The sequence below is a fragment of the Bufo bufo genome, chromosome 10 (genome assembly GCF_905171765.1).
Source record: "Bufo bufo chromosome 10, aBufBuf1.1, whole genome shotgun sequence".
Classification (NCBI taxonomy): Eukaryota; Metazoa; Chordata; class Amphibia; order Anura; family Bufonidae; genus Bufo; species Bufo bufo.
Genome location: NC_053398.1, coordinates 102,623,412 through 102,647,384, shown reverse-complemented (window position 1 = coordinate 102,647,384; position 23,973 = coordinate 102,623,412). Strand labels below are relative to the sequence as shown.

General features: G+C 41.9%; 1 protein-coding gene across 3 annotated transcripts in view; it reads left to right on the top strand.

The window, feature by feature from the left end:
• NFATC3 (nuclear factor of activated T cells 3) overlaps nucleotides 1-22,380 on the top strand; it is a 130,910-nt gene extending 108,530 nt beyond the window's left edge. For all 3 annotated transcript variants that reach the window (XM_040409385.1, XM_040409386.1, XM_040409387.1), the window contains one exon: nucleotides 19,887-22,380. In XM_040409385.1, coding sequence (XP_040265319.1) covers nucleotides 19,887-19,972 — 86 coding nt within the window. In that variant the 3' untranslated portion in view covers nucleotides 19,973-22,380. The remainder of the gene's footprint in view (nucleotides 1-19,886) is intronic.
• The last annotated feature ends 1,593 nt before the right edge of the window (nucleotides 22,381-23,973 follow it).

Sequence of the window (23,973 nt, the reverse complement as noted above, 5' to 3'; positions counted from 1 at the left end):
ATCAGCTGCCCATGTCCCCAGCTCTATGCACAAAATCCTGGTGACAGGTTCCCTTTAATGTATCGTATACCATAGTTTATTTAACCAATGTGATTTAACTTCGACATACCTGGTGGGCTAGGAAAATAATTTAACTATAGTATTTCTACTCTCCTTTGGACACTAAAGCTTCTTTCACACTAGCGTTTCACTAGATCCGGCAGGGTTCAGCAAAAACGCTTCCGTTACTGATAATACAACTGTCTGCATCCGTAATGAACGGATCCGGTTGTATTATCTGTAACATAGCAATGACTGATCTGTAATGAACTCCTTTAAAAGTCAATGGGGGACAGATCAGCTTTCTATAGTCAGCGAAAACAGATCCGTCCCCATTGACTTGTATTGTGGGTCATGACGTATCCATCTTGCTCCGCATCCCAGGACAGAAGGCAAACTGCAGCATGTTGCGGTTTGCTCTCCGGTATGAGAACGGAATGCATTTTGGAGCATTCTGTTCAGTTACGTTTTGTCCCTATTGATAATGAAGGGTGACAAAACTGAAGCATTTTTAATATTAACGCTAGTCAGGGCTCCAGATGGCGACCAAAATGGTCGCCAATGCGACTTAGAATTTACAAATGGCGACAAGACTTTTTAGTCTTGTCGCCATTTGCGATTAGACCAGCCGCCTCAGCTCTGCAGTTGAATACAGCGGCGGGCACAGGAGCTGATAGTTCTCTGCCCTGCCGCCGATGTTCTTCTCTCCCTCCCCCCTGTGCTGCTGCCGCCGCCACCAATAAGAAGAGAGACGGAAGGAGGAGGGGCTGTGGCCACTGCGCCACCAATGAAGATAACTGACCTGTTAATACAAATACAGGAGGCGGGTGCTGGAATCAAATAGCCGGCACCCAACCTCTATGACAGGGAGCTGCGATCAGGTGCGGTACCTGAGGGGTTAACTGCAGCGGATCGGAGCTCCCTGTCATAGAGGTCGGGTGCCGGCTATTTGATTCCGGCATCCGCCTCCTGTATTTGTATTAACAGGTCAGTTATCTTCATTGGTGGCGCAGTGCGCCCCCCAACACCCCAGTATAATAAACATTGGTGGCGCAGTGCCAATGAGGGTTAAAAAAATAAAAAATAAATTAACTCGCTTCCTCCAAATGATCGTGTAGCTGCCGTTCTCCTGTTCTTTCTTCAGGACCTGTCAAAGGACCTGTGGTGACGTCACTGAGCTCATCACATGGTCCATTACCATGGCGATGGATCATGTGATGTACCATGTGATGAGCACAGTGATGTCCCCCCAGGTCCTGAAGAAAGAACAGGAGACTGGCAGCTACGCGATCAATTGGAGGAGGGGAGTTCATTTTTATTTATTTTTTTAACCCTCAATTGACCTTCTACTAAGCATTCTGTATTAAAGAATGCTATTATTTTCCATTATAACCATGTTATAAGGGAAAATAACACAGTGACTAGACTTTCATCCTAGCAACCATGCGTGAAAATTGCACCGCATCCGCACTTGCTTGCGGATGCTTGCGATTTTCACGCAGCCCCATTAACTTCTATGGGGTCTGCGTTGCCTGAAAAAACGCACAACATAGAGCATGCTGCAATTTTCACGCAACGCACAAGTGATGCATGAAAATCACCGCTCATGTGCACAGCCCCATAGAAGTGAATGGGTCCGGATTCAGTGCGGGTGCAATGCGTGAGGTGAGCGCAGAAATCTCGCCCATGTGAAAGGGGCCTAAGGGTGAATAGGACAAGGGTTCCAGCCCCTAAGGGGGCTAATAGTAAAAAAAAAACACAAACACTTAGGCTGCTTTTCACACTTGCGGCAGTGTGATCCGGCAAGCAGTTCCGTCATCGGAACTGCCTGCCGGATCCGCCGATCTGGATGTGACTGAAAGCATTTGTGAGACGCATCCGGATGCGGATCCATCTCACAAATGCATTGCAAGAACGAATCCATCTCTCCGCTTGTCATGCGGACAGACGGATCCGTCTTGTATCTTTTTACACATTTTTACCGGTCTGCGCATGCGCAGGCCGAAAGGACGGATCCGGCATTCCGGTATTTTGAATGGCGGATTCAGGCAAGTCTTCAGTTTTTTTCGCCGGAGATAAAACCGTAACGAAAGCGAATCAAAATTTTGGTATCGAAACAACCCTACGCCGATCTGATCAGCGTAGCATTGTCACGATACCAAAATTTTGATTCGGTTTTTATTTGGCTCCTAAATTTTTCAGTTCAGGAGCCAATGGCTACTAGGTATGTTTTTTAGTCTGGAGCACTGCTAGTGTGGAAGTAGCCTTAGAGGACCTGTCCCCTCTCCTTGCATTTTTCATGTAATAACAATTCTGGAGCATCTATGACTCTTTTGTGCTATTCCTCTGTTATTTCAACTAGAACTTATTAATGAATTGCCAGCAGTTTGCAGTAAAGATACAGATGGGTGTTACCAGTTGGGGTGTGTCCCTACACAATCTGATACCAGCAGCACTGATTGGACAGAGTCAGATGCACCCGCTACTGGTAACACCCAGCAGTACCTTTTACTGTAGACTGCTGGCAATTTATTTGTAAACTTCTAGAAGGAATAATGGAGGAATGGCCCAAAATAGTCATAAGAATAGATGCTCCAGAATTGTTATATGTAGAATGCAAGTAGTTACTAAAGTAGACATGTCGGGAGTGGACACAGGTCCTCTTTACTGTCCTATATACCCCCTGATATTTCACCTAGGGGGTTTCAGAGCCATCACATTTCGATATTTAGTGCCTATAATATAGTATACTTCTAACCAGTATGGTAAAATGCAAAGAATATGGAAAAAGGTCACTTCTGAGTGTGAGCATCAAGGAGCGGTCAGATCTGTTTCCAGACCAATGTTATTAAGAAACTTTGAGAATTGTACAGTATGTGGCAGACATTAAAGGGGTTCTCAGGGATTTAAATATCAATCACCTATCCTCAGGACAGGTAGTCAGTATGAGATCGGCGGGGGCTTGACTCCCGACACTCCCACCGATCAGCTGTTTGAGGAAGCTGCTGCGCTCATTGACCGCCTCGCAGCTCACCAAGCACAGCACCATACTTTGTATAGTGGCTGTCCATGGTATTGCAGCTCAGCCCCATTCATTTGAATGGGGCAGAGCTGCACCTAGGCCATGTGACCGATGAACAGGACGTCATATGGAGTAGGAAGAGGCCTAAACACGCCGCAGCCTCTCCGTACAGCTGATCGGAGGGAGTCCGACTCATGAGGATAGGCCACCGATTTTAAATTTTAATAATGTTGTGATCAGTGATATGTACATGGAGTGAACACTACATCTTTTTAAGGCTGAGTTCACACGGGCGTTGCAGAAACATGCGCAATTTTTCCGTGCGAGTGAAAAACATTGTAATGCGTTTTGCACTCGCGTGAGAAAAATCGCGCATGTTTGGGTACCTTCTTCACAGAAGTTCGGGCTTGGGATCGGTGTTGTGTAGATTGTATTATTTTCCCTTATAACATGGTTATAAGGGAAAATAATAGCATTCTGAATACAGAATGCATAGTACAATAAGGCTGGAGGGGTTAAAAAAAAAAAAAAATAATAATTTAACTCTCCTTAATCCACTTGATCGCGCAGCCCGGCATCTCTTCTGTCTTCATCTTAGCTGTGTGCAGGAAAAGGACCTGTGGTGACGTCACTCCGGTCATCACATGGTCCGTCACATGATCTTTTACCATGGTGATGGATCATGTGATGACCGGAGTGACGTCACCACAGGTCCTTTTCCTGCACACAGCTAAGATGAAGACAGAAGAGATGCCGGCAGCGCGAGCAAGTGGATTAAGGAAAGTTAAATTATTTTATTTATTTTTTTAACCCCTCCAGCCCTATTGTACTATGCATTCTGTATTCAGAATGCTATTATTTTCCCTTATAACCATGTTATAAGGGAAAATAATAATGATCGGGTCTCCATCCCGATCGTCTCCTAGCAACCGTGCGTGAAAATCGCACCGCATCCGCACTTGCTTGTGGATGCTTGCGATTTTCACGCAACCCCATTCACTTCTATGGGGCCTGCGTTGCGTGGAAAACGCAGAATATAGAGCATGCTGCGATTTTCACGCAACGCACAAGTGATGCGTGAAAATCACAGCCCCATAGAAATGAATGGGTCCAGATTCAGTGCGGGTGCAATGCGTTCACCTCCCGCATTGCACCCGCGCGGAATACTCGCCCGTGTGAACTCAGCCTAAGTCTTCTAATAGATTTCTGAAGTGTAACGTGCACTTATGTTGCACTCGGGCACAATTTGAAGTCCTCCTGATAGAAATGATACTTAGAGGAATTGATTTGTGTGTTGTATTTGACCTTTTTGATATGGCAGTGTAGAGGAGAACAGCTGTACTTGTACTAATGCTAGTTATATTTAGCAATGTAGGCTTAAGACTGAAAGCTGAACCGGTCTCATTAGCACTCTGTGCGCTAAATATGTGTATTCCATTATATGGCACGTGCTTTGAGGAGCAGTCTATATTTTGCCCCACTGTGTGTGAGAAACAAAATAAAAACATTTAATATCAATTTCAAGAAAATGAGTATAATTTTATAAAATATTTGTAGTTCTGCTTACCCGCTTCCAGACTGTCTGTGCAGTGTGTGCTTAAAGGCTTTGTGCAGGCCATATATATATTGATGACCTGTCATCAGTATCAGACCAGCGGGGGTCCAACAACACGGCACCGTGATGGAAAAGCATTCAGAAAGTCTTCAGACCCCTTCACTTTTTTCATGTTTTGTTATGTTGCAGCCTTGTGGTAAAAAATTTTTTCGTGTTTTCCTTCAGCATTCTGCACTCCGTATCCCATAATGACAAAGTGTAAACAGAATGTTCAAAATCTTTGCTAATTTATTGGAAAAGAAAAATCTTGCATTAATATAAGTATTGAGAACTTTTACTCAGGACTTAGTTGACACCCCTTTGGCAGCGATTACAGCCTCCAGTCTTCTTGGGTGTGATGCCACAAGGTTGGCACACCTGGATTTGGTGAATGCCATTCTTCTCTGAAGATTCTATCAAGCTCTGTCTGGTTGGATGGGGACCGTCGGTGGACAGACCTTTTTTAGATCTATCCAGATATGTTCGATAAATGTTCTGGCTGGGCCACTCAAGGACATTCACAGAGTTGTCCCCAGTCACTCCTGTGTTTTCTTGGCTGTGTGCTTGAGGTCACTGCCTTGTTGGAAGGTAACCTTCGGCACAGTGTAAGGTCCACAGCACTCTGGACCAGGTTTTCATTAAGAATATCTGTGTACTTTGCTCCATTTAGCGTTCCCTCAACCCTGGCCATGTTCCCTGTCCCAGCCACTGAAAAACACCCCCACAGCATAATGCTGCCACCACCATGCTTTACTGTAGGGATTGTATTGGGCAAGTGATGAGCAGTGCCTGGTTTCTCCACACATGACGCTTAGAATTGGGGCCAAAAAGTTTGTCTTGGTTTCATCAGACCAGAGAATCTTGTAGATCACTGTCCGAGAGTTCTTTTGGTGTTCATTGTAAACTCCAGGTGGGCTTTCGTATTTCTCTTACTGAGGGGAGGCTTCTTTCTGGCCCTTCTCCCCAAATATTTATTTTGGTGGGGCGGCCAACTCTAGGAAGAGTCCTGGTTGTTCCAAACTGCTTCCATTTAAGAATTATGGAGGCCACTTGGGCACTTTCAGTTGAGTAGAAAAAAAACTTGTACCCTTCCTTGTACCCTGCCTCCACACAATCCTGTCTCTGAGCTCTACAGGCAGTTCTTTGCTCCTGATGGCTTGGTTTTTGCCCTGATATGCATTGTCTGCTGTGACACCAGTGAGCCTTTCATGTACTGATAACTGAAATTGACCACAGATAGACTCCGGTCAAGATGTAGAAGCATCTCAAAGATGATAAAGGTAAATGGGAGGCTTAGAGAGCTAAAGCATCATAGCAAAAATGTTTTCATAAATTTAGTAAAAAAAAAAAATATATCGGTTTTCATTTTTTTTATGATGGGGTAGAAAATGATTTACATGAGTGGATGGGGGAATAACTTTTTTTATTAGTTCTGTATCTATTGATTATCAACAGGGTTCCATTAAATATCAGAATGATGTAAATAATTTTTCAAATACATTTTTGGAAATTGCATATTTAATAAGAAAAACCTCTGTATTGCTGCAGTATCTGCGGTGACTGACAGAAATGTAAAGAACGCTTAATTTTTAATTTATTTAGGAATCCAGACTATACACCTCAGTTATACCTTCCCATCCACAACGGCTTCTTTTAAGCCCAGTAGTATTCCACCATCAGGCAAAATATAAATATATGGCTTAAAGGGAACCTGTCATCAACTTGATGCTGACCTCACTGATGGCAGCATAAAATAGTGACAGAAATGCTGATGTCAGCCGTGTGTCATTCATGAGCTAAAAGTCAGTGGTTGCTGAGAACCAGCATCATAATCATTGCAGCCCAGGCCTGGAAAAGAGTCAAATCTACCTGAGAAGAGTCCTAGTTATTCATCATCTCCTGCTATCCCTGCTGATGATTGGCAGTTCTCTCCTAGAGAGAAAGGGAGAAAACTAGGTAGAAGACGGTCAGCCATCAGCAGGTGGGCAGGAGAGCAGGACTTTCATGAATAACCAGGACTCTTCTCAGGAGGCCGGGACTCTTTTCCAGGCCCAGTCTGCAATGATTGTGATGTTGGTTCTCGGCAACCACTTACTTTTAACTTATAAATGACAGACCGCTGAAATCAACTCGCCTGTCTCTACTTTATACCGCCGTTAGTATGGGCAGCATAAAGGTGATGACAGGTTCCCTTTAAAGGGAATCTGTCCTCTCCGAAACACCCTTCCAAACTAGAGTAAGCGGTGTATAGTGTAAGTGATGCTGAGCCTGGTCATGTAATTTTAATCTTTATACTCACTTGCATTCCGACACTGTGTTCCCACAAACCAGCAGTTAAAGGGGTTTTCCGCTTTTTACTATTGATAACTGTAGGATAGGTCATCAATATCATATCTGCTGGGGTCCAACTCCCAACACCCTCGCCGATCAGCTGTTTGAAGAGAAAGCAATGCTCCTGCAAGCGCTGCCTTCTCTGCTCTTTTTACCTGCTCGCCACAGTAATTACAGTGGTGGGCAGTGTAATTACAAGTATGATGCCCCATTCACTTCTATGGGCGTGAATGGAAGGAGCCGTCCCATAGAAGTGAATGAGGACGCCACTGCAAATGCTGCAGTGAGCAGGTAAACAGAGCAGAAAAGACATCGTTCGTACGAGGGCTGCTTTCTCTTCAAACAGCTGATCAGCGGGGGTGTTGGGAGTCGGACGCCCACCAATCTGATATGGACAACCTCTCCTGAGGATAGGTCATCAATAGTAAACAGCGGACAACCCTTTTAACCTGGTACTTAAGGACACAGGGCGTACCTGTACACCCTGTGTAGTTCCGATCACCGCAGAGTGGTGGGCAGTGATCGGAACTGGGTGCCTGCTGAAATCAATTAGCAGGCACCCTGGGTCAATGCCGAGGGGCGTCTGATCGAAACGTAAAAAATTTTTTTTGTTTTTTTGTGTGTGTTAACCCACTTTGTGATGTGGCGGCGGGCTGTGGGGGGGAAGGCGGGCGGTGCTAGGTGGGGAGGGCAGGCGTGCGATCTCTCAGGATGGCCGAGCTTGTAAAGCAGAGTGTCACATTGCTGACACTCTGTTTGAAACGGCTGACATCATCACACAGATGCAAAAAGAAAGGTGTTCAGGAGCAGCACAGCAAGCGGCTAATGTAGAGCGAAAATGGAAGTCATGCAGCAGCTGGGCAGGAGATCGCAGATCCAAGGCAATCCAAGGTATGTAGAAAAAGTGGAGGGCCACAGCAGCATATCCAAAATCCTTCTTTATTTCAATCGGTCACCGCATATCACAGCATAAAAACAGCAGCAACGTTTCGGCTAGGAATAGCCTTTGTCAAGCTATTTGCTTGACAAAGGCTATTTCTAGCCGAAACGTTGCTGCTGTTTTTATGCTGTGTTATGCGGTGATCGATTGAAATAAAGAAGGATTTTGGATATGCTGCTGTGGCCCTCCACTTTTTCATCATCACACAGATGTCAGCCGTTTAACCCCTTCCATGCCGTGGTCCGTAGGGACCGCTGTATGGAAGAGGTTAACAGGGAGGGAGCTCTCTTCCATTGGGGGCTGCTGTGCCTTTTCAGCCCCCGATTCTTAACTGGATCACAGAGGGAGGGGGCCCCCTTCCCTCCCCATCACCCGCTGCTCTGTTGTGGCAGCGAGTGATGGTTACCATGGCAACCGGACTCCTTCACAGGCTTCCAGCTGTCCATGGTGCTGATCAGACTAAGTGTAAAGTGAAAATACAGTACAGTACACTATATAGTGTACTGTATTATACAGACATAAGACCCACTGGATCTTCAAGAACCAAGTGGGTCTGGGTCAAAAAATGTAAAAAAAAAAAAAAAAAAAAGTAAAGATAAAAAAACACTTATCACTGATTTAAAAAATATTCCCTACACATGTTTGATATCACCGCGTCCATAATGACCTGATCTATAAAACGGTCATGTAACTTTCCCCGCACGGTGAACGCCATAAAAAAAAAAAAAAGATGAAATTGAAATTTTGCCCACCTTACTTCCCAAAAAAGGTAATAAAAGTGATCAAAAAAGTCGTATGTAGGCCAAAATAGTTCCAATCAAATCGTCACCTTATCCCGCAAAAAATTAGTCCCTACATGAGACAATGGCCCAAAAAAAAAAAAAAAAATGCTTTTTTATGTTAAATGTAAAAAAAAATTAAAATTGACATAGTAGGTGTCACCTTACATCACTAAAAGTGCAACACCAAGCGATCAAAAAGGCGTATGCCCCCCACAATGGTGCCAATCAAATCGTCACCTTATCCCGCAAAATATTTGTCCCTACATGAGACAATGGCCCAAAAAAAAATATAATAATGCTTTTTTATGTTAAATGTAAAAAAAAGTAAACATTGACATAGTAGGTATCGCCGCGTCCGTAAGAACCTGCTCTATAAAAATACCACATGACCTAAACCATGAGGTCAACACCGTAAAAAAATAAAAAAAACTGTCAAAAAAGCAATTTTTTTGTCACCTTACATCACAAAAAGTGTAATAGCAAGCTATCAAAAAGTCGTATGCCCCCCAAAATAGTGCCAATCTAACAGTCCTCTCATCCCACAAAAATGATACCCTACCTAAGACAATCGCCCAAAAACTGAAAAAACTATGACTCTCAGACTATGGAGACACTAAAACATGATTTTATTTTTTGTTTCAAAAATATTATTGTGTAAAACTTAAATAAAATAAAGTATGCATATTAGATATCGCCACGTCCGTAACGACCGGCTCTATAAAAAAATATCATATGACATAACCCCTCAGGTGAACACTGTCAAAAAATTAAAATAAAAACGGTGTTAAAAAAAAACATTTGTTTTGTCACCTTACGTCACTAAAAGTGCAACACCAAGCGATCAAAAAGGCGTATGCCCCCCCACAATGGTGCCAATCTAACCGTCACCTTGTCCCGTAAAAAATGATACCCTACATAAGACAATCGCCCAAAAAATAAAAAAAAACTATGGCTCTCAGTAGGGATCGACCGATATTGATTTTTTAGGGCCGATACCGATAATTTGTGAACTTTCAGGCCGATAGCCGATAATTTATACCGATATTCTGGGAATTTTCATTTTTGAGAAAAAAAAAAATTCCTACACAAATCTGCTGAAAATTAATATGTTTATTGTTAATGTGTATTTTTTTGTTTATTGTTAATGTGTATTTTTTTTTATAAGTCTTTTTTCATTTATACTTAATATTTTGGTGGTTTTTTTTTTTACTAACTTTTAGCCCCCTTAGGGACTAGAACCCTTGCCCTATTCACCCTGATAGATCTCTATCAGAGTGAATAGGATCTCACACTGTCCCTGCTGCTCTGTGCTTTGTGCACACAGCAGCATGGAGCTGACTATGGCAGCCAGGGCTTCAATAGTGTCCTGGCTGCCATGGTAACCGATCGGAGCCCCAGGCTTACACAGCTGGGGCTCCGATCGGAGGAGCAGGGGAGAGGGGATCCTGTGGCCACTGCCACCAATGAGTAATACTGGGTGGGGGGGGGGGGGCGCACTGCGCCACCAATGTTTTTACTATTGGCCGGGATTGGGGTGGGGGCGCACTGCGCCACCAATGATTAATACTGGGGGGCTTGGGGGGGGGGGGGGCGCAATGAAGATAAGTCTCTCAATCATTCACATACAGGAGGCGGGAGCTGGCTGCAGAATCACATAGCCGGCTCCCGACCTCTATGAGCGGTAGCTGCGATCCGCGGCACCTGAGGAGTTAACTACCGCGGATCGCAGCTATCGCTCATAGAGGCCGGGAGCCGGCTATGTGATTCTGCAGCCAGCTCCCGCCTCCTGTATATGAATGAATGAAAGGCTTATCTTCATTGGTGGCGCAGCGGCCACAGCCCCTCCCCTCCTCTTGTCTCCTCTCCTGCTATTGGCGGCAGCAGCAGCACAGGGGGAGGAGACACTGCTTCCTTCTCCCCTGTGCTGCGAAGGGAACACAGAACGCGCTGAGAGCAGCGCGTTCTGTGTTCCCCATACGTTATCGGTATATCGGCAAAATAGATGCCGATACCGATAACGTTCAAAATCCTCAATATCGGCCGATAATATCGGCTAAACCGATAATCGGTCGATCCCTAGCTCTCAGACTATGGAGACACAAAAACATGTTTTCATTTATTTTTTCTAAAATGATATTGTGTAAAACCTAAATAAATAAATAAAAAAGTATACATATTAGGTATCGCCGCGTCCGTAAGAACCTGCTCTATAAAAATAGCACATGATCTAACCTGTCAGATGAATGTTGTAAGTAATAAAAAATAAAAACTGTGCCAAAACAGCAATTTTTGGGCAAATTTTCCATTTTAATAAAAAAAAATTCCCATAACAAAGCAAGGGTTAACAGCCAAACAAAACTCAATATTTATTGCCCTGATTCTGTAGTTTACAGAAATGCCCCATATGTGGTCGTAATCCGCTGTACGGGCACACGGCAAGGCGCAGAAGGAAAGGAATGCCATACGGTTTTTGGAAGGCGGTTTTTGCTGGACTGGTTTTTTGACACCATGTCCCATTTGAAGCCCCCCTGATGCATCCCTAGAGTAGAAACTCCAAAAAGTGACCCCATTTAAGAAACTACACCCTCAAGGTATTCAAAACTGATTTTACAAACTTTGTTAACCCTTTAAGGCCCCTTTCACATGGGCGAGATTTCCGCACGGATGCGATGCGGGAGGTGAACGCATTGCACCTGCACTGAATCCGGACCCATTCATTTCTATGGGGCTGTGCACATGAGCAGTGATTTTCACGCATCACTTGTGCGTTGCGTGAAAATCACAGCATGCTTCTCTTTGTGCGTTTTTCACGTAACGTAGGCCCCATAGAACTGAATGGGGTTGCGTGAAAATCGCAAGCAAGTGCGGATGCAGTGCGATTTTCACACACAGTTGCTAAGTGACGATCGGGATGGGGACCCGATCATTATTATTTTCCCTTATAACATGGTTTTAAGGGAAAATAATAGCATTCTTAATACAGAATGCATAGTACAATAGGGCTTGGAGGGGTTAAAAAAAATAATAATAATTTAACTCACCTTAATCCACTTGTTCGCACAGCTGGCATCTCCTCTGTCTTTTGTGAGGAATAGGACCTTTGATGACGTCACTACGTTCATCACATGGTCCGTCACATGATCCATCACCATAGTTCATCCATCAGCCATGTTTGGCTGTTAACCCTTACTTTGTTACTGGAAAAAAATTATTAAAATGGAAAATCTTCCAAAAAAGTGAAATTCTGAAATTGTATCTCCATTTTCCATTAAATCTTATGGAATGCCTAAAGGGTTAATAAAGCTTGTAAAATCAGTTTTGAATACCTTGAGGGGTGTAGTTTCTTAGATGTGGTCACTTTTATGGAATTTCTACTCTAGGGGTGCATCAGGGGTTCTTCAAATGGGACATGGTGTCAAAAAAAAAAGGCCATCAAAATCTGCCTTCCAGAAACCATACGGCGTTCCTTTCCTTGTGCGCCCTGCCGTTTGGTCATACAGCAGTTTATGACCACATATGAGGTGTTTCTGTAAACTACAGAATCAGGACAATAAAAATATTCAGTTTTGTTTGGCTGTTAACCCTTGCTTTGTTACTGGAAAAAATTGATTAAAATGGAAAATTTGCCAAAAAATCTAAATTCTGAAATTTTATCTCCATTTGCCTTTAACTCTTGTTAAACTCCTAAAGGGTTAACGTTTGTAAAATCAGTTTTGAATACCTTGAGGGGTGTAGTTTTCTAGAATGGGGTCATTTTCAGGTGGTTTCCATTATGTTAGCCTCACAAAGTGACTTCAGACCTGAACTGGTCCTTAAAAAGTGGGTTTTTGAAAATTTCCGAAAAATTTCAAGATTTTCTTCTAAACTTCTAAGCCTTGTAACGTCCCCAAAAAATAAAATGTCATTCCCAAAATGATCCAAACATGAAGTAGACATATGGGGAATGTAAAGTAATAACAATTTTTGTAGGTATTACTATGTATTATAGAAGTAGAGAAATTGAAACTTGGAAATTTGCTAATTTTTCCCAATTTTTGGTAAATTTGGTATTTTTTTTTTTATAAATAAAAATGAATTATTTTTTTTACTCCCATTTTACCAGTGTCATGAAGTACAATATGTGACGAGAAAACAATCTCAGAATGTCCTGGATAAGTCAAAGCGTTTTAAAGTTATCACCACATAAAGTGACACTGGTCAGATTTGCAAAAAATGGCCTGGTCCTTAAGGTGAAAATGAGCCCGGTCCTTAAGGGGTTAATGCATTGAGTTCTCTCCATAATGTGTGTGAGCTCAGGAATCATCTCAATGCATTTTACTGCTTGTATATTGGAGCACAGTGTCAGAATGCAGGTGAGTATGAAGATAAAAATCACATAACCGGACTTGGCGTCACCGACACTATACACCGCTTACTCTAGTTTGGGGGGGTGTTTCGGAGCTTGACAGATTCCCTTTAAAGGGTCGTTTTTGCTTTTGCAATTTTTAGCATCAGTTGGTAGGAAACACTTATCACTTACTAATTGTGATTGTTTATCTGTAATGCCCCGTTTTCCTGCACTCCATTGTGGTCACATGACATTTTCCACTATATTGGTTCGCTATCCCGATGACATCACTTCATCTGAGGCGTGACGAAGCTTGTAAGGCTCTGCCCTGTAGACCCAACGTCATCAGTGACCTTCCCTCTCAAGATGGTATTCTGCTCATTCTCCGTATAGGCAAATTGCATGCCCTCCGACTCATCTCACATTCATAGCCAGAACAGGTCATTTTGCCACACACATAAAGTTTTTAATTGCTATCAACTTTCATTATGCGTTAAATGATGTGGGGAAAAATATGCCATTTTTATTTACGCTGTTTACCAGTCACCATAAATATGTTAACTATATTGTATGGGTTATTATGATGACAAGGACACCAAATACTGTTTTGTGATATTTATTTAATAAAAAAAATATATAAAATCCCGTCTTACAGCAGGGCTTTTCTATAGAGGAGTGGGTAAGGCAGCTGTTTAATGTACTGGAGGTCTTACCGAGGCCTATAAAATAATCGTTCTGTTTAAACGTATGGCAGAATTTTTTTTACTTTCCATCTTTTTTCTTTTTTAATGGTAAAAGTTATAATATGCTGTTACAATGTTCGTTAAAAAAATAACGAAGCAAAAACCATTCGTTTTTGTAACAACCATAGTGTGAAATATCACAAAACAGTATTTGGTGTCCCTGTAACATAATAAGCTGTACAATATAGTGAACACATTATTTATGGTGATTGGTGAATGGCACATTTTATCCCCTTTCATTTCAGTAATTTACCATTTATTAAATTTTATGCCTGTGAAGAAAAGAGCTTTTTAATGTGGTTCTGCAGGAATTATTCAAAATTGCCCCCAACACCTGTCCTAGAAGGTCATCAGGATGGTTGGCTCCACTTGCAGAATTGCCTAGGGCACTTGCAATTAGAATGGAAAATTTAATTTACTTCAGTAATTCAGTTATATTCTATAGATTCATTACACACAGAGTGATCTATTTCAGGTGTTTATTTCTTTTAATGTTGATTATTATGGATTACAGCTACCGTATATACTAGAGTATAAGCCGAGCCCCTAATTTTACCCCAAAAAAATGGGAAAAATTATTGACTCGAGTATAAGACTAGGGTCGGAAATGCAGCTATAATGCAGAGTGTATGTGTATATAATGCACACACTCTACATTATATACACACATCTGCAAGAGGGTGACTCCCTGTATTTAATGCAGAGTTGTGTGCATTATATACACACACACTCTGCATTAAATACAGGGAGCCATCCACAGATCTCCCCCCCTAAACAGTGCCATCCACAGATCTCCCCCCCTAAACAGTGCCATCCACAGATCTCCCCCCCTAAACAGTGCCATCCACAGATCTCCCCCCTAAACAGTGCCATCCACAGATCTCCCCCCTAAACAGTGCCATCCACAGATCCCCCCTCCCCTAAACAGTGCCATGATGGCACTGTTTAGGGGAGGGGGTATCTGTGGATGGCACTGTAGGGGGATCTGTGGATGGCACTGCCATCCACAGATCCCCCTCCAGTGCCATCCACAGATCCCCCTCCAGTGCCATCCACAGATCCCCCTCCAGTGCCATCCACAGATCCCCCTCCAGTGCCATCCACAGATCCCCCTCCAGTGCCATCCACAGATCCCCCTCCAGTGCCATCCACAGATCCCCCTCCAGTGCCATCCACAGATCCCCCTCCAGTGCCATCCACAGATCCCCCTCCAGTGCCATCCACAGATCCCCCTCCAGTGCCATCCACAGATCCCCCTACAGTGCCATCCACAGATCCCCCTCCAGTGCCATCCACAGATCCCCCTCCAGTGCCATCCACAGATCCCCCTCCAGTGCCATCCACAGATCCCCCTCCCCGACGCTCACAGCAGTATTCTTACTTTGTCTTTGCTCCAGTAATACAGGCAGTGCGGGGAGCGGCGCTCACTCACTGACGTCACGCGCCTTCTCCCACTAGGCGGCGCAAGCGCGTGACGTCAGTGAGTGAGCGCCGCCCCCCGCACTGCCTGTATTACCGGAGCTAGACTAGACTAGAGTATAAGACGAGGAGGCTTTTTTAGCACAAAAATATGTGCCAAAAAACTCGTCTTATACTCGAGTATATACGGTAATTAAAACCCAAAAGTCTCAGAAAATTTGAATATTATCTAAAGACCAATTTAAAAAAAAATTGAAATCAGAGATTTGGGCCTACTGAAATATATGTCCAGTATATGCACTCAATACTTGGCCTTTTGCATGAATTACTCCATCAATGTGGCATGGAGGCGATCAGCCTGTGGCTCTGCTGAGGTGTTATGGAAGCCCAGTTTACTTTGATAGCGGCCTTCAGCTCGTCTGCATTATTGGGTCTGGTGTCTCATCTTTCTCTTGACAATACTCCATAGATTCCCTCTCTGTGGGGTTTAGGTCAGGAGAGTTTGCTGGCCAATCAAGCACAGTGACATCATGGTAGACCCCCAGTGTAAAGTACAGATATGGTGGAATTCTTTAGAAATAACAATTTTCTGAGTTAAATGGGCTATCCAATTTTTAGAAAATTCATTTTAAAATACCCTATAAGAACATTTTGAGTTGCTGCAAGGAGGTCCCACAACAGAAAACAGCTACAAAATGTGCATCTCTCACTCTTTCTTTCTGGAGGACTTGGCACCGGTTTCCAGATAAAAGTAAATTTTGCATTTAATTTGGACATCATCGTCCCAGAGTTTGGAGGAAGAATGGAGACGCACACAATCCAAGTTGCTTGAGGTCCAATGTGAAGTTTCCACAGTCAGTGATGGTTTGAGGAGCCATGTCATCTGCTGGTGTTGGTCCACTGTGTTATATCAAGTCCAAAGTCAGCGCAGCCATCTCCCGGGAAATTTTAGAGCCCTTCATGCTTCCCTCTGCAGACAAGCTTTATGGAGAAGCTGATTTCATTTTCCAGCAGGACTTGGCATCTGCCCACACTGCAAAAAATACCAATACCTGGTTTAATAACCACAGTATCACTGTACTTGATTAGCCAGCAAACTCACCTGACCTAAACCCGGGAATCTATGGGATATCATCAAGAGGAAGATGCGAGACACCAGACCCAACAATGCAGACGAACTGAAGGCTGTTATCAAAGCAACCTGGGCTTCCATGACACCTCAGCACGGTGTGCTCTCCACATCTTTTGTGGCCCCGTTGGAATGAATGGGCCCGCACCCATCCTGCAAAATTCCAGAACTGATGAGACTCACCCCAGGGTTCAGACGAGGAACATAAAAGCTTGTTATAAAGCAAAAAATACAGTATATCTTTTTTAGTGTTTTAATACTGGGGAAAAAAACTTTAAAAAATTTTGTTTTTCCCATATTCTGACCCTTTTTTGATCACTTTTTATAGAATATTTTGGGCTTGATGAAGTGATGAAAAAATGGCAAATCAGCCATTTAGATTTTTTTTTCTCCGTTATGGTGTAAATAGGGGATAAATATTTTTTTATTTTAATAGTTCATGCAGTTAGGGACATGTTGGGGGATGTTGTTTTTTTTTGTTTGTTTTTTAATTGAGGAAAAGGGGTGATTAGAGTTTTCATATTTTTTTACTTTTTTTTTGCTTTTTAGAGGACTATAAAAAGCAATCATTGGAATGCTTCTAAAATACTTTGCATTGCTAAAGCAATTCATTACAGATTTGCTATGTTCTTATGGAGCCCTGCCACCTGCAGGGCTTCATTGGAACTACAGCTCTAAGAATCAGTAAAACATGTAATTTATACATTTACATCTCTGCTTTTTCTGAATTCAGTTGTACATGGGGGAGGTGTTATCAGTGACTGGCAGCTATCTCTGTGTATGCACTAAAGATAGATACCGCAGACTACTGTCGGTATTCCCTCCCTGCAATCATCAGATAGCTAGCGGAGGACACTGCTGCTATTACATGCAGCAATGTCCTCCGTGGCATGGGGAGGAGTGATCGCTGTGCCATCGCTCATCCCTATGCAGGGCAGCGATGTGCCAGCATCGGATCGCTATTACACAGCACGATCTGCCACCGGCACCATTGTGATTGTTAAGCATGCTTAACAATCACAATTGCCTGATCTCATTAGGCATTTGGAGGCAGTATTAGACTGCAAGATGATCACTAACGCTCGCTAGCGATCATCTGCCAGAAAATCTGGCAGTCTAATATACACTTTACTCAGGGAATGCTATTGATCACTGATGATATCTGAATGGACTGTATTAACAGTAATCGATAACATTCCCTGTGTGTTTATACAGAGATAGCGGTCCTTCACTAATAAGACGCCCCCGTGTACAACTGAAGTCAGAAAGGGCAGAGATTTAAATTAATAAACTACAAGTTTAACTGAATCTTTTCCCACAAAAAAAAAAATCTATCAATCTGCTCAGCTCATCCTGCTTTAACCTGCTGCCTGCGGATTGTGTTACAACTTGTAGGGGTAGGTTCTCTTTAAACAGCCTTCTTTCCTATAGTTCCTCCAGGACCCACTTGATGTCCCAGGATAGATTTTATGCAGTTACCCCTGAGTGAAGTACCAAGTGTATATAGTTTAAAATATATATATATATATATATATATATATATATATATATATATATCCAGCACCGGTGTAGTAAAAAATTATATGAAAACAATGAAGGAACAGATATGGAATTAAGTAGTAAACAAAAACCAGAATGTTTTTTTTATTTAAGATTCTTCAAAGTAGTCCCTGGAATGTTTTTTTAGTAGTCTTGAAAGAGTTCCCAAAGGGGCTGGGCACGTATGTGCTGCTTTTCCTACTCCTCCTCCTCAACCATCTCAATTGGGTTAAAGGGGTTGTGCAGGCCATATATATTGATGACGTATCGTCAGGATAGGTCATCAATCTCAGATCGGCAGGAGTCCAACACCTGGTACCCCCACCGATCAGCTGTTTTATGCGAGCTCCACTTCTTCTTCATTACACTGCCAGTCGTCTTGGAAGTGAATGGAGAGTACTTGTAATTACACTATGCCAAGGGAGATGACGTGTGGTGTAATAAAGAGGAAGTAGTGCTTACTTGGAACGCCGCCTTCTCTTCAAACAGCTGCTCGGACCGCCGTTCTGATATTGATGACCTATCCTGCACGAGCCAGATCGCCGCCAGTCCACATAATAGTTAATGGGGCCGGACGGCATTCATGTAGCTTCTGTCAATGCATGACGGAACAGCCTGCCGGATCTCCTGAACACTAGTGTTAAACTAGCCCAAGCTTACACCATCTACAGAATTAGTAATCTGGACTATTATTGTTTTAGGAGTCCATTGCATTGAAAGAGGAGATTTTTCTCAATGCGGGGTTGCCTAATATATAAGACAAGAATGGAGAATCATATGTAACTTTCAAATGAATGGCCAGAGGCTGGTGGATTTAGAATTACCGGTATTTGTAAAGTTGAGTTTGAGCAGTGTCAGGAGTTTAGGCTGTGTGTTGATTTGGACATTCGCCTTGTCATCAGTGGCCAAGTATTCTGAAGCCAAGCTGAGCGATATTGGTAAAATCCGCTATGGAGGTTGGTTAAACTCAGAAGGCTGTTTTGTGATCGCCTTCAGTATGACTGTGTGACGGGAATCTTGTCTACTCGGCAGTTACTGTGATGTCTTCATGCCTCCCTTGAAATAGTCTTGTTTCCCCGAAGCATAATACAGACAGAGTGTTGGATCTGAGCAGCAAAAAAAGATCAAGTATGAAACTTCTGTAATGGGAGACACAAAAAAACCACTATTCTGGTGCTAAATTTGGTTAGGTCCTCAAGAGTCGAATATTTTCATTCAATATACATTTATAAATTATAAAATTGGAACAATTCTGTCTGGACTATCATCGTTATTGCATGTCAGCGGCTTTTTGGTTAGAACAGCAATATAGATTTTCAGAATTGGGTTGCCTGTAAACATAAAAATGCGAGTAATGGCCGTCCAGTGTAGAGCACTTGTTGGGATCATTATGCCATCAGGAAGAAGAGGTAAGTATAACAAAGCGGGAGACTGTGGGTGCTGGTGAAAAGCATTCAAAATGTACAATAAAAATAGTGCAGCGTTACACTGCTGAAACGCATCACTTTTTTAATTGTATATTTTGAATAGTTTTACCAGTAAATCCCATTTTACAGGATACCTGTGCAGCGCCCGGAGTCTCCCTCCCTTTTCCAGTGCTAAATGAGTCTTTCACTGTATATACTGTACTTGGTTTCCTGTTAATTACTGGATGTTTATAGGGAGTTTTTTATTGTACTGTGAAAGTCCTTTAATCCGCCATTCCATATTCTAGGATACATGTCAGCAGTCTTTTTTGCAGCACACACTTGTTATCCAGTGTGGAATTTCACAAGACCTGAAACAAGACTGAGGTGAGATGATCAGTTAGGAAGTTGCTATAATTAAAACCTAAAACCAAAAAAAAATTCCTAAAATTTTTCTACCCGTATAAGTAAATTTTATAGTTTCTTTTTCATGACCATTCACTAAATCAGCACCAACCAACTCCTGTTACCGGATTAAAGGATTTTTACTTAAAATATAATTTATACTATAAATGCTAATTGTACTTTTTTTATTTTATTTCTTTTTTATTACAGTTAATGAGATCATAGGACGTGACATGTCTCATGGAGCCGCTAGGATACAAAGAGAATGCCATAAGCCTCTGGAGTCGGATACCTGATCATAAAGGATGACACAGCTACAATGAAAACGTCTATGGTTGTCCCTATCTCACCCTTACATGTCTCTGAATTTCTGTGCTTCCAGCTTTGTTGCCTTTACGTCTCCTTCTGGAGGCTTTTTACTCTTGAAAATTCTCCATAATGTAAATCATGGACACAAGTAGCTGCTTGCAAGTATTTCACAGTTGCTGTTAAATTTCTTAAAGAATTTTAAGCTGCGTTGAAGTTTTTTTTCTCAGCTGTTAGGAATGTGACATTTGCATCCCTATCAAGGATTGTGAATGGTTAAGACTGAAAGTTTGTTTAAAGGCTATGGACACCTTGCACTTTTTTTGTTCTTTGCTTTCTAAATACAAAAGTAAGCAAATTTGTAAGTAGTCTTCTTAAAAAATTTCCTGCCATTTGGCCGCAGTGGAGTTTTTGCATCTCCTTCACCTAGCTGGCCGCCTTATTGAATTTGACAGAGCACAGTGGCTCCTGGCTTTTTTGGCTCTTTGTGATCCCCTCCCTTCTCTCAATGTTAGAAATAGCAGCAGGGAGGGGGAGAATGTTATACACAGCAGATCGGCGGGGCAGGAGCAGCCACAGGCTGTAGGTAGGAATAAAAGCACACACAAGTCAGTTTTTGAGGAAGTGGAGTGGATCACATAGGCCATGTTCAATAGTAGAGAGAAATCAGAGCAGCCACTAGAAACTACAGCGGCAGGGCGATCACACACCCAGCCACAGTGTCTTAAGAGCACAAGGGGAAGAGATCCCTGTAGAAGTATGAAATGCGTAAAGGTATTAAACTATGCTAATACATGAGAGCTAGTGAAGACGTTAGCATCCTGGACACACAGATCCAGCATGTATTACTGGAAGGAAAACATCCTAATGAGAAAAGTTTTCAACTAGGAGCAGGCTGCAAACATCGGGGAGGATGAAAACAGATGAAGGAATGAAGTTGAAGCCTGAAACTTTAGTGCTTTTTTTCATTTTTTTTAAAACTCAAGGTAACATACTACATACCGTAAGTATTTTTTTTTTATGTCACAGGTGTCCATAGTCTTTAAAGTGTCACTGTCATTGCATTAATATATAAATGAATGCCTCGAGTTCACGCTGATTTTATTTTATTTTTTTCATGATTTTTATTTTATACAGTTTTTTTTTTTTTTTGTTTTTTTTTTCTGTGTGCGCACAGAACGCAAACCTTTCTGCAGGGCAAAGCTTGCCACTAGGGGGAAAAAAACTAAAGACTGAACTCTAAACCCATCTAGAGTTTGACTTTTATGTCTTGTATACAAGGAGGGGAACATCTTTTTCTAACATTGTCAGTGTAAACTACCGTAAGGCATTCATTTCTATGCAACATATAGTGATGTTGACATTTGAATATGAAAAGCTGCAAATATAAAATATAAATACATGTAAAAGGATTTCATTCCATCGTCACACATGAGAACAAATTTGTAAAAGCTATTCACCTGTTCAGAGGAAGTTCCACTTTTGTGCTGCTTCTGTAGAGGGTGGGTTTTGCAGAATGTGAAAATGTTTGAAAATTCATGTTTTTATTTACCTTGACTTTTTAGGTATTGATGGATATAGATATAGTATCCAGGTGCTTGTCATTAGGTCCCACAATTGGATGACATTATCCGAATCACCACTGCGAGAGAAAGGAGAGTGGAACACGCAGATGTAGGGCCCGGCTCAATGCTTAGTTGGCATTGATGACTGTAAAAATGTGAAAAATTTTACATTAGCATTTAAACTATAGCGTAGAACAGCTATTTACTGAATTCCTGTAGAGCGGCACAAAAGCATAGAATCAGAGCCATTCTAGCTGTCCTTTTTTTTTTTTGTATATTCTAGAAAATGAACAGAAACTAGCTGTTAACTGCTAGGGCAGCAATTTACTGTTTTTCATTATAGATCACTAGTCATGGGAGCCACAGGCAACATGAAATACCGACAGGCTCCCTTGTTAGAAATGTGTATAGGGAGGGACCTGTCAAGGGGGCAGCTCCCCAAGATTGAAATTTCTCCTATTCTTGGCCTTTTTTTAAACTTTTTTTTAGCTGTTGGTTACTCGAGAGCCTGTTGGTATTTCATGCTGCCTGTGGAGCAGACAGCACAAATCTCCTGGCAGGTTCCCTTTATGGGTTTGATGAGTTTTTACTGTTGTATTTATATTTTGTTTGCAGCTATCAATCTTTTCTTGTGTAATTGGCCATATTGTGTGTAAAGCGCTGTGCCTTCAAAACAAACTGCCGTAAATTAAGGGTACTTCCGATGTTAGTCACAAGGTGGCTGCCCAACCTGAGATGCAGGGACTTGAACACCAGTGCACATATATACTAAACAGACCTCCTTGTAGCCCAGCTTAATAAATTGTTGATATATGTACCAGGGATGGCCTAGTACAGGGATGCTCAACCTGCGGCCCTCCAGCTGTTGTAAAACTACAACTCCCACGATGCCCTTCTGTAGGATGATAGCTGTAGGCTGTCAGGGAATGATGGGAGTTGTAGTTTTGCAACAGCTGGAGGGCCACAACATGAGTTCAGATTATTTTTAATATATGGTGCTCCGAGTCACTGCAAACCCAGACCGGAGATTGTTGGAGTGAGGGCAGTTTAATTTTGCAGGATATATAAGATGCCGTCACTTTTTTAGCAGTCTTCTAGCTTGCTTTTAGTGTGTTTACTGTCAAAATCGTTATGGGAAGAACTTCTCGTCTCCTCAATATGTTAACTCTCTTAAATGTGTTCCTTTCTGAAAAACTGGGGCATTTAGGACTTGTATGCATAGGTATTTCCAGTTTTGTTTTCCAAAACTGACTTTGGGGGGGGTTTAATAGTGAGTGTGTGTGGTCTCTCAGGATTAGAAGCTTGGCAAATCAGGTAGACCTTTGTTTCATCTTGAGCATCAGCAAAGGAATATTCATTTCTGTATGCAAGTTTCAATTGTTTGCAAATCCTATGGTGATCAGTCCTGTTTTGTACCAGGGACTAGGAACATGTCTGCTCCTTTAAACTTGCGTTGTTTGTAGATGTTTTCTTATGAGCAAACATTTTGTTTTGTTTTTTTAAATATAGCCCCTTAAAGAATTTGGTATAACAAGGGTTGCCCTCAGTTTGTTTGTATTTAATAATTTAAAATTTTCTTACTTTAGGAAATCTCTTACAGGATAAATAAAATTGGTCCATGTAAATGTTATGTGTAGAGAGCACATTAAACACTGGGTATGGCTGAGTAAAACAAAAACAAAAAAAATACAATGTATTTTCTTACAATTTGAAAATTGTAGTAAATGTATGTGTGTTTAAATTGCTGCGTTTTCTAATTATGAGACAAGAAAAACTTATTGAGCTACACATTTTAATACTGTAACAATGTGAATATTTTGAACCAAAGTAAAATTATCCAAATAAAAGCAATTAAACAAAAACTCCATTGCAAGTCAACATAGAAAACAGAGTTCAGTTCACATTTACATTTTATTTGCATTTTATTTAGTCTTTTTTTCCACATTGTGCTGAGTTTGTGAAAACCAAGCAATCGAGATCGAGCGCAATCATGAACAACTTGTCTAAAACGTAACGCAATGTGCTGTCCTGATGTGGTGTTATACGGAAGATGGCTTGGAACTGCTGTTTAAAACGCTACAAAATACAATGCAATACAATGTACTTTCATAGAACTTTACATAAATCAGTAGTACAAGCGACCACAAGAAACTTTGTAATATGTTTTATCAGTGAGAAATGTGTAGTTCTTACCAGCTGTTTATCGCTTCCCTTCCTTGAAGGGATGATGATGATGATGATGAGCAGCAGCAGCGAGTGTGAGACAAGGACAGAACTCAAAAAGAGAGACACTAAAGAGACTGCACAGCTACATAGGAGATTTATATCTCAGCACGAGTGTTAAATTCACAACCATGCAGTACCCCTCTTGAATGTCCTGGGGAATACTTCTGAGAGAGGCTACTTTCACACTCGCGTTCTGGCTT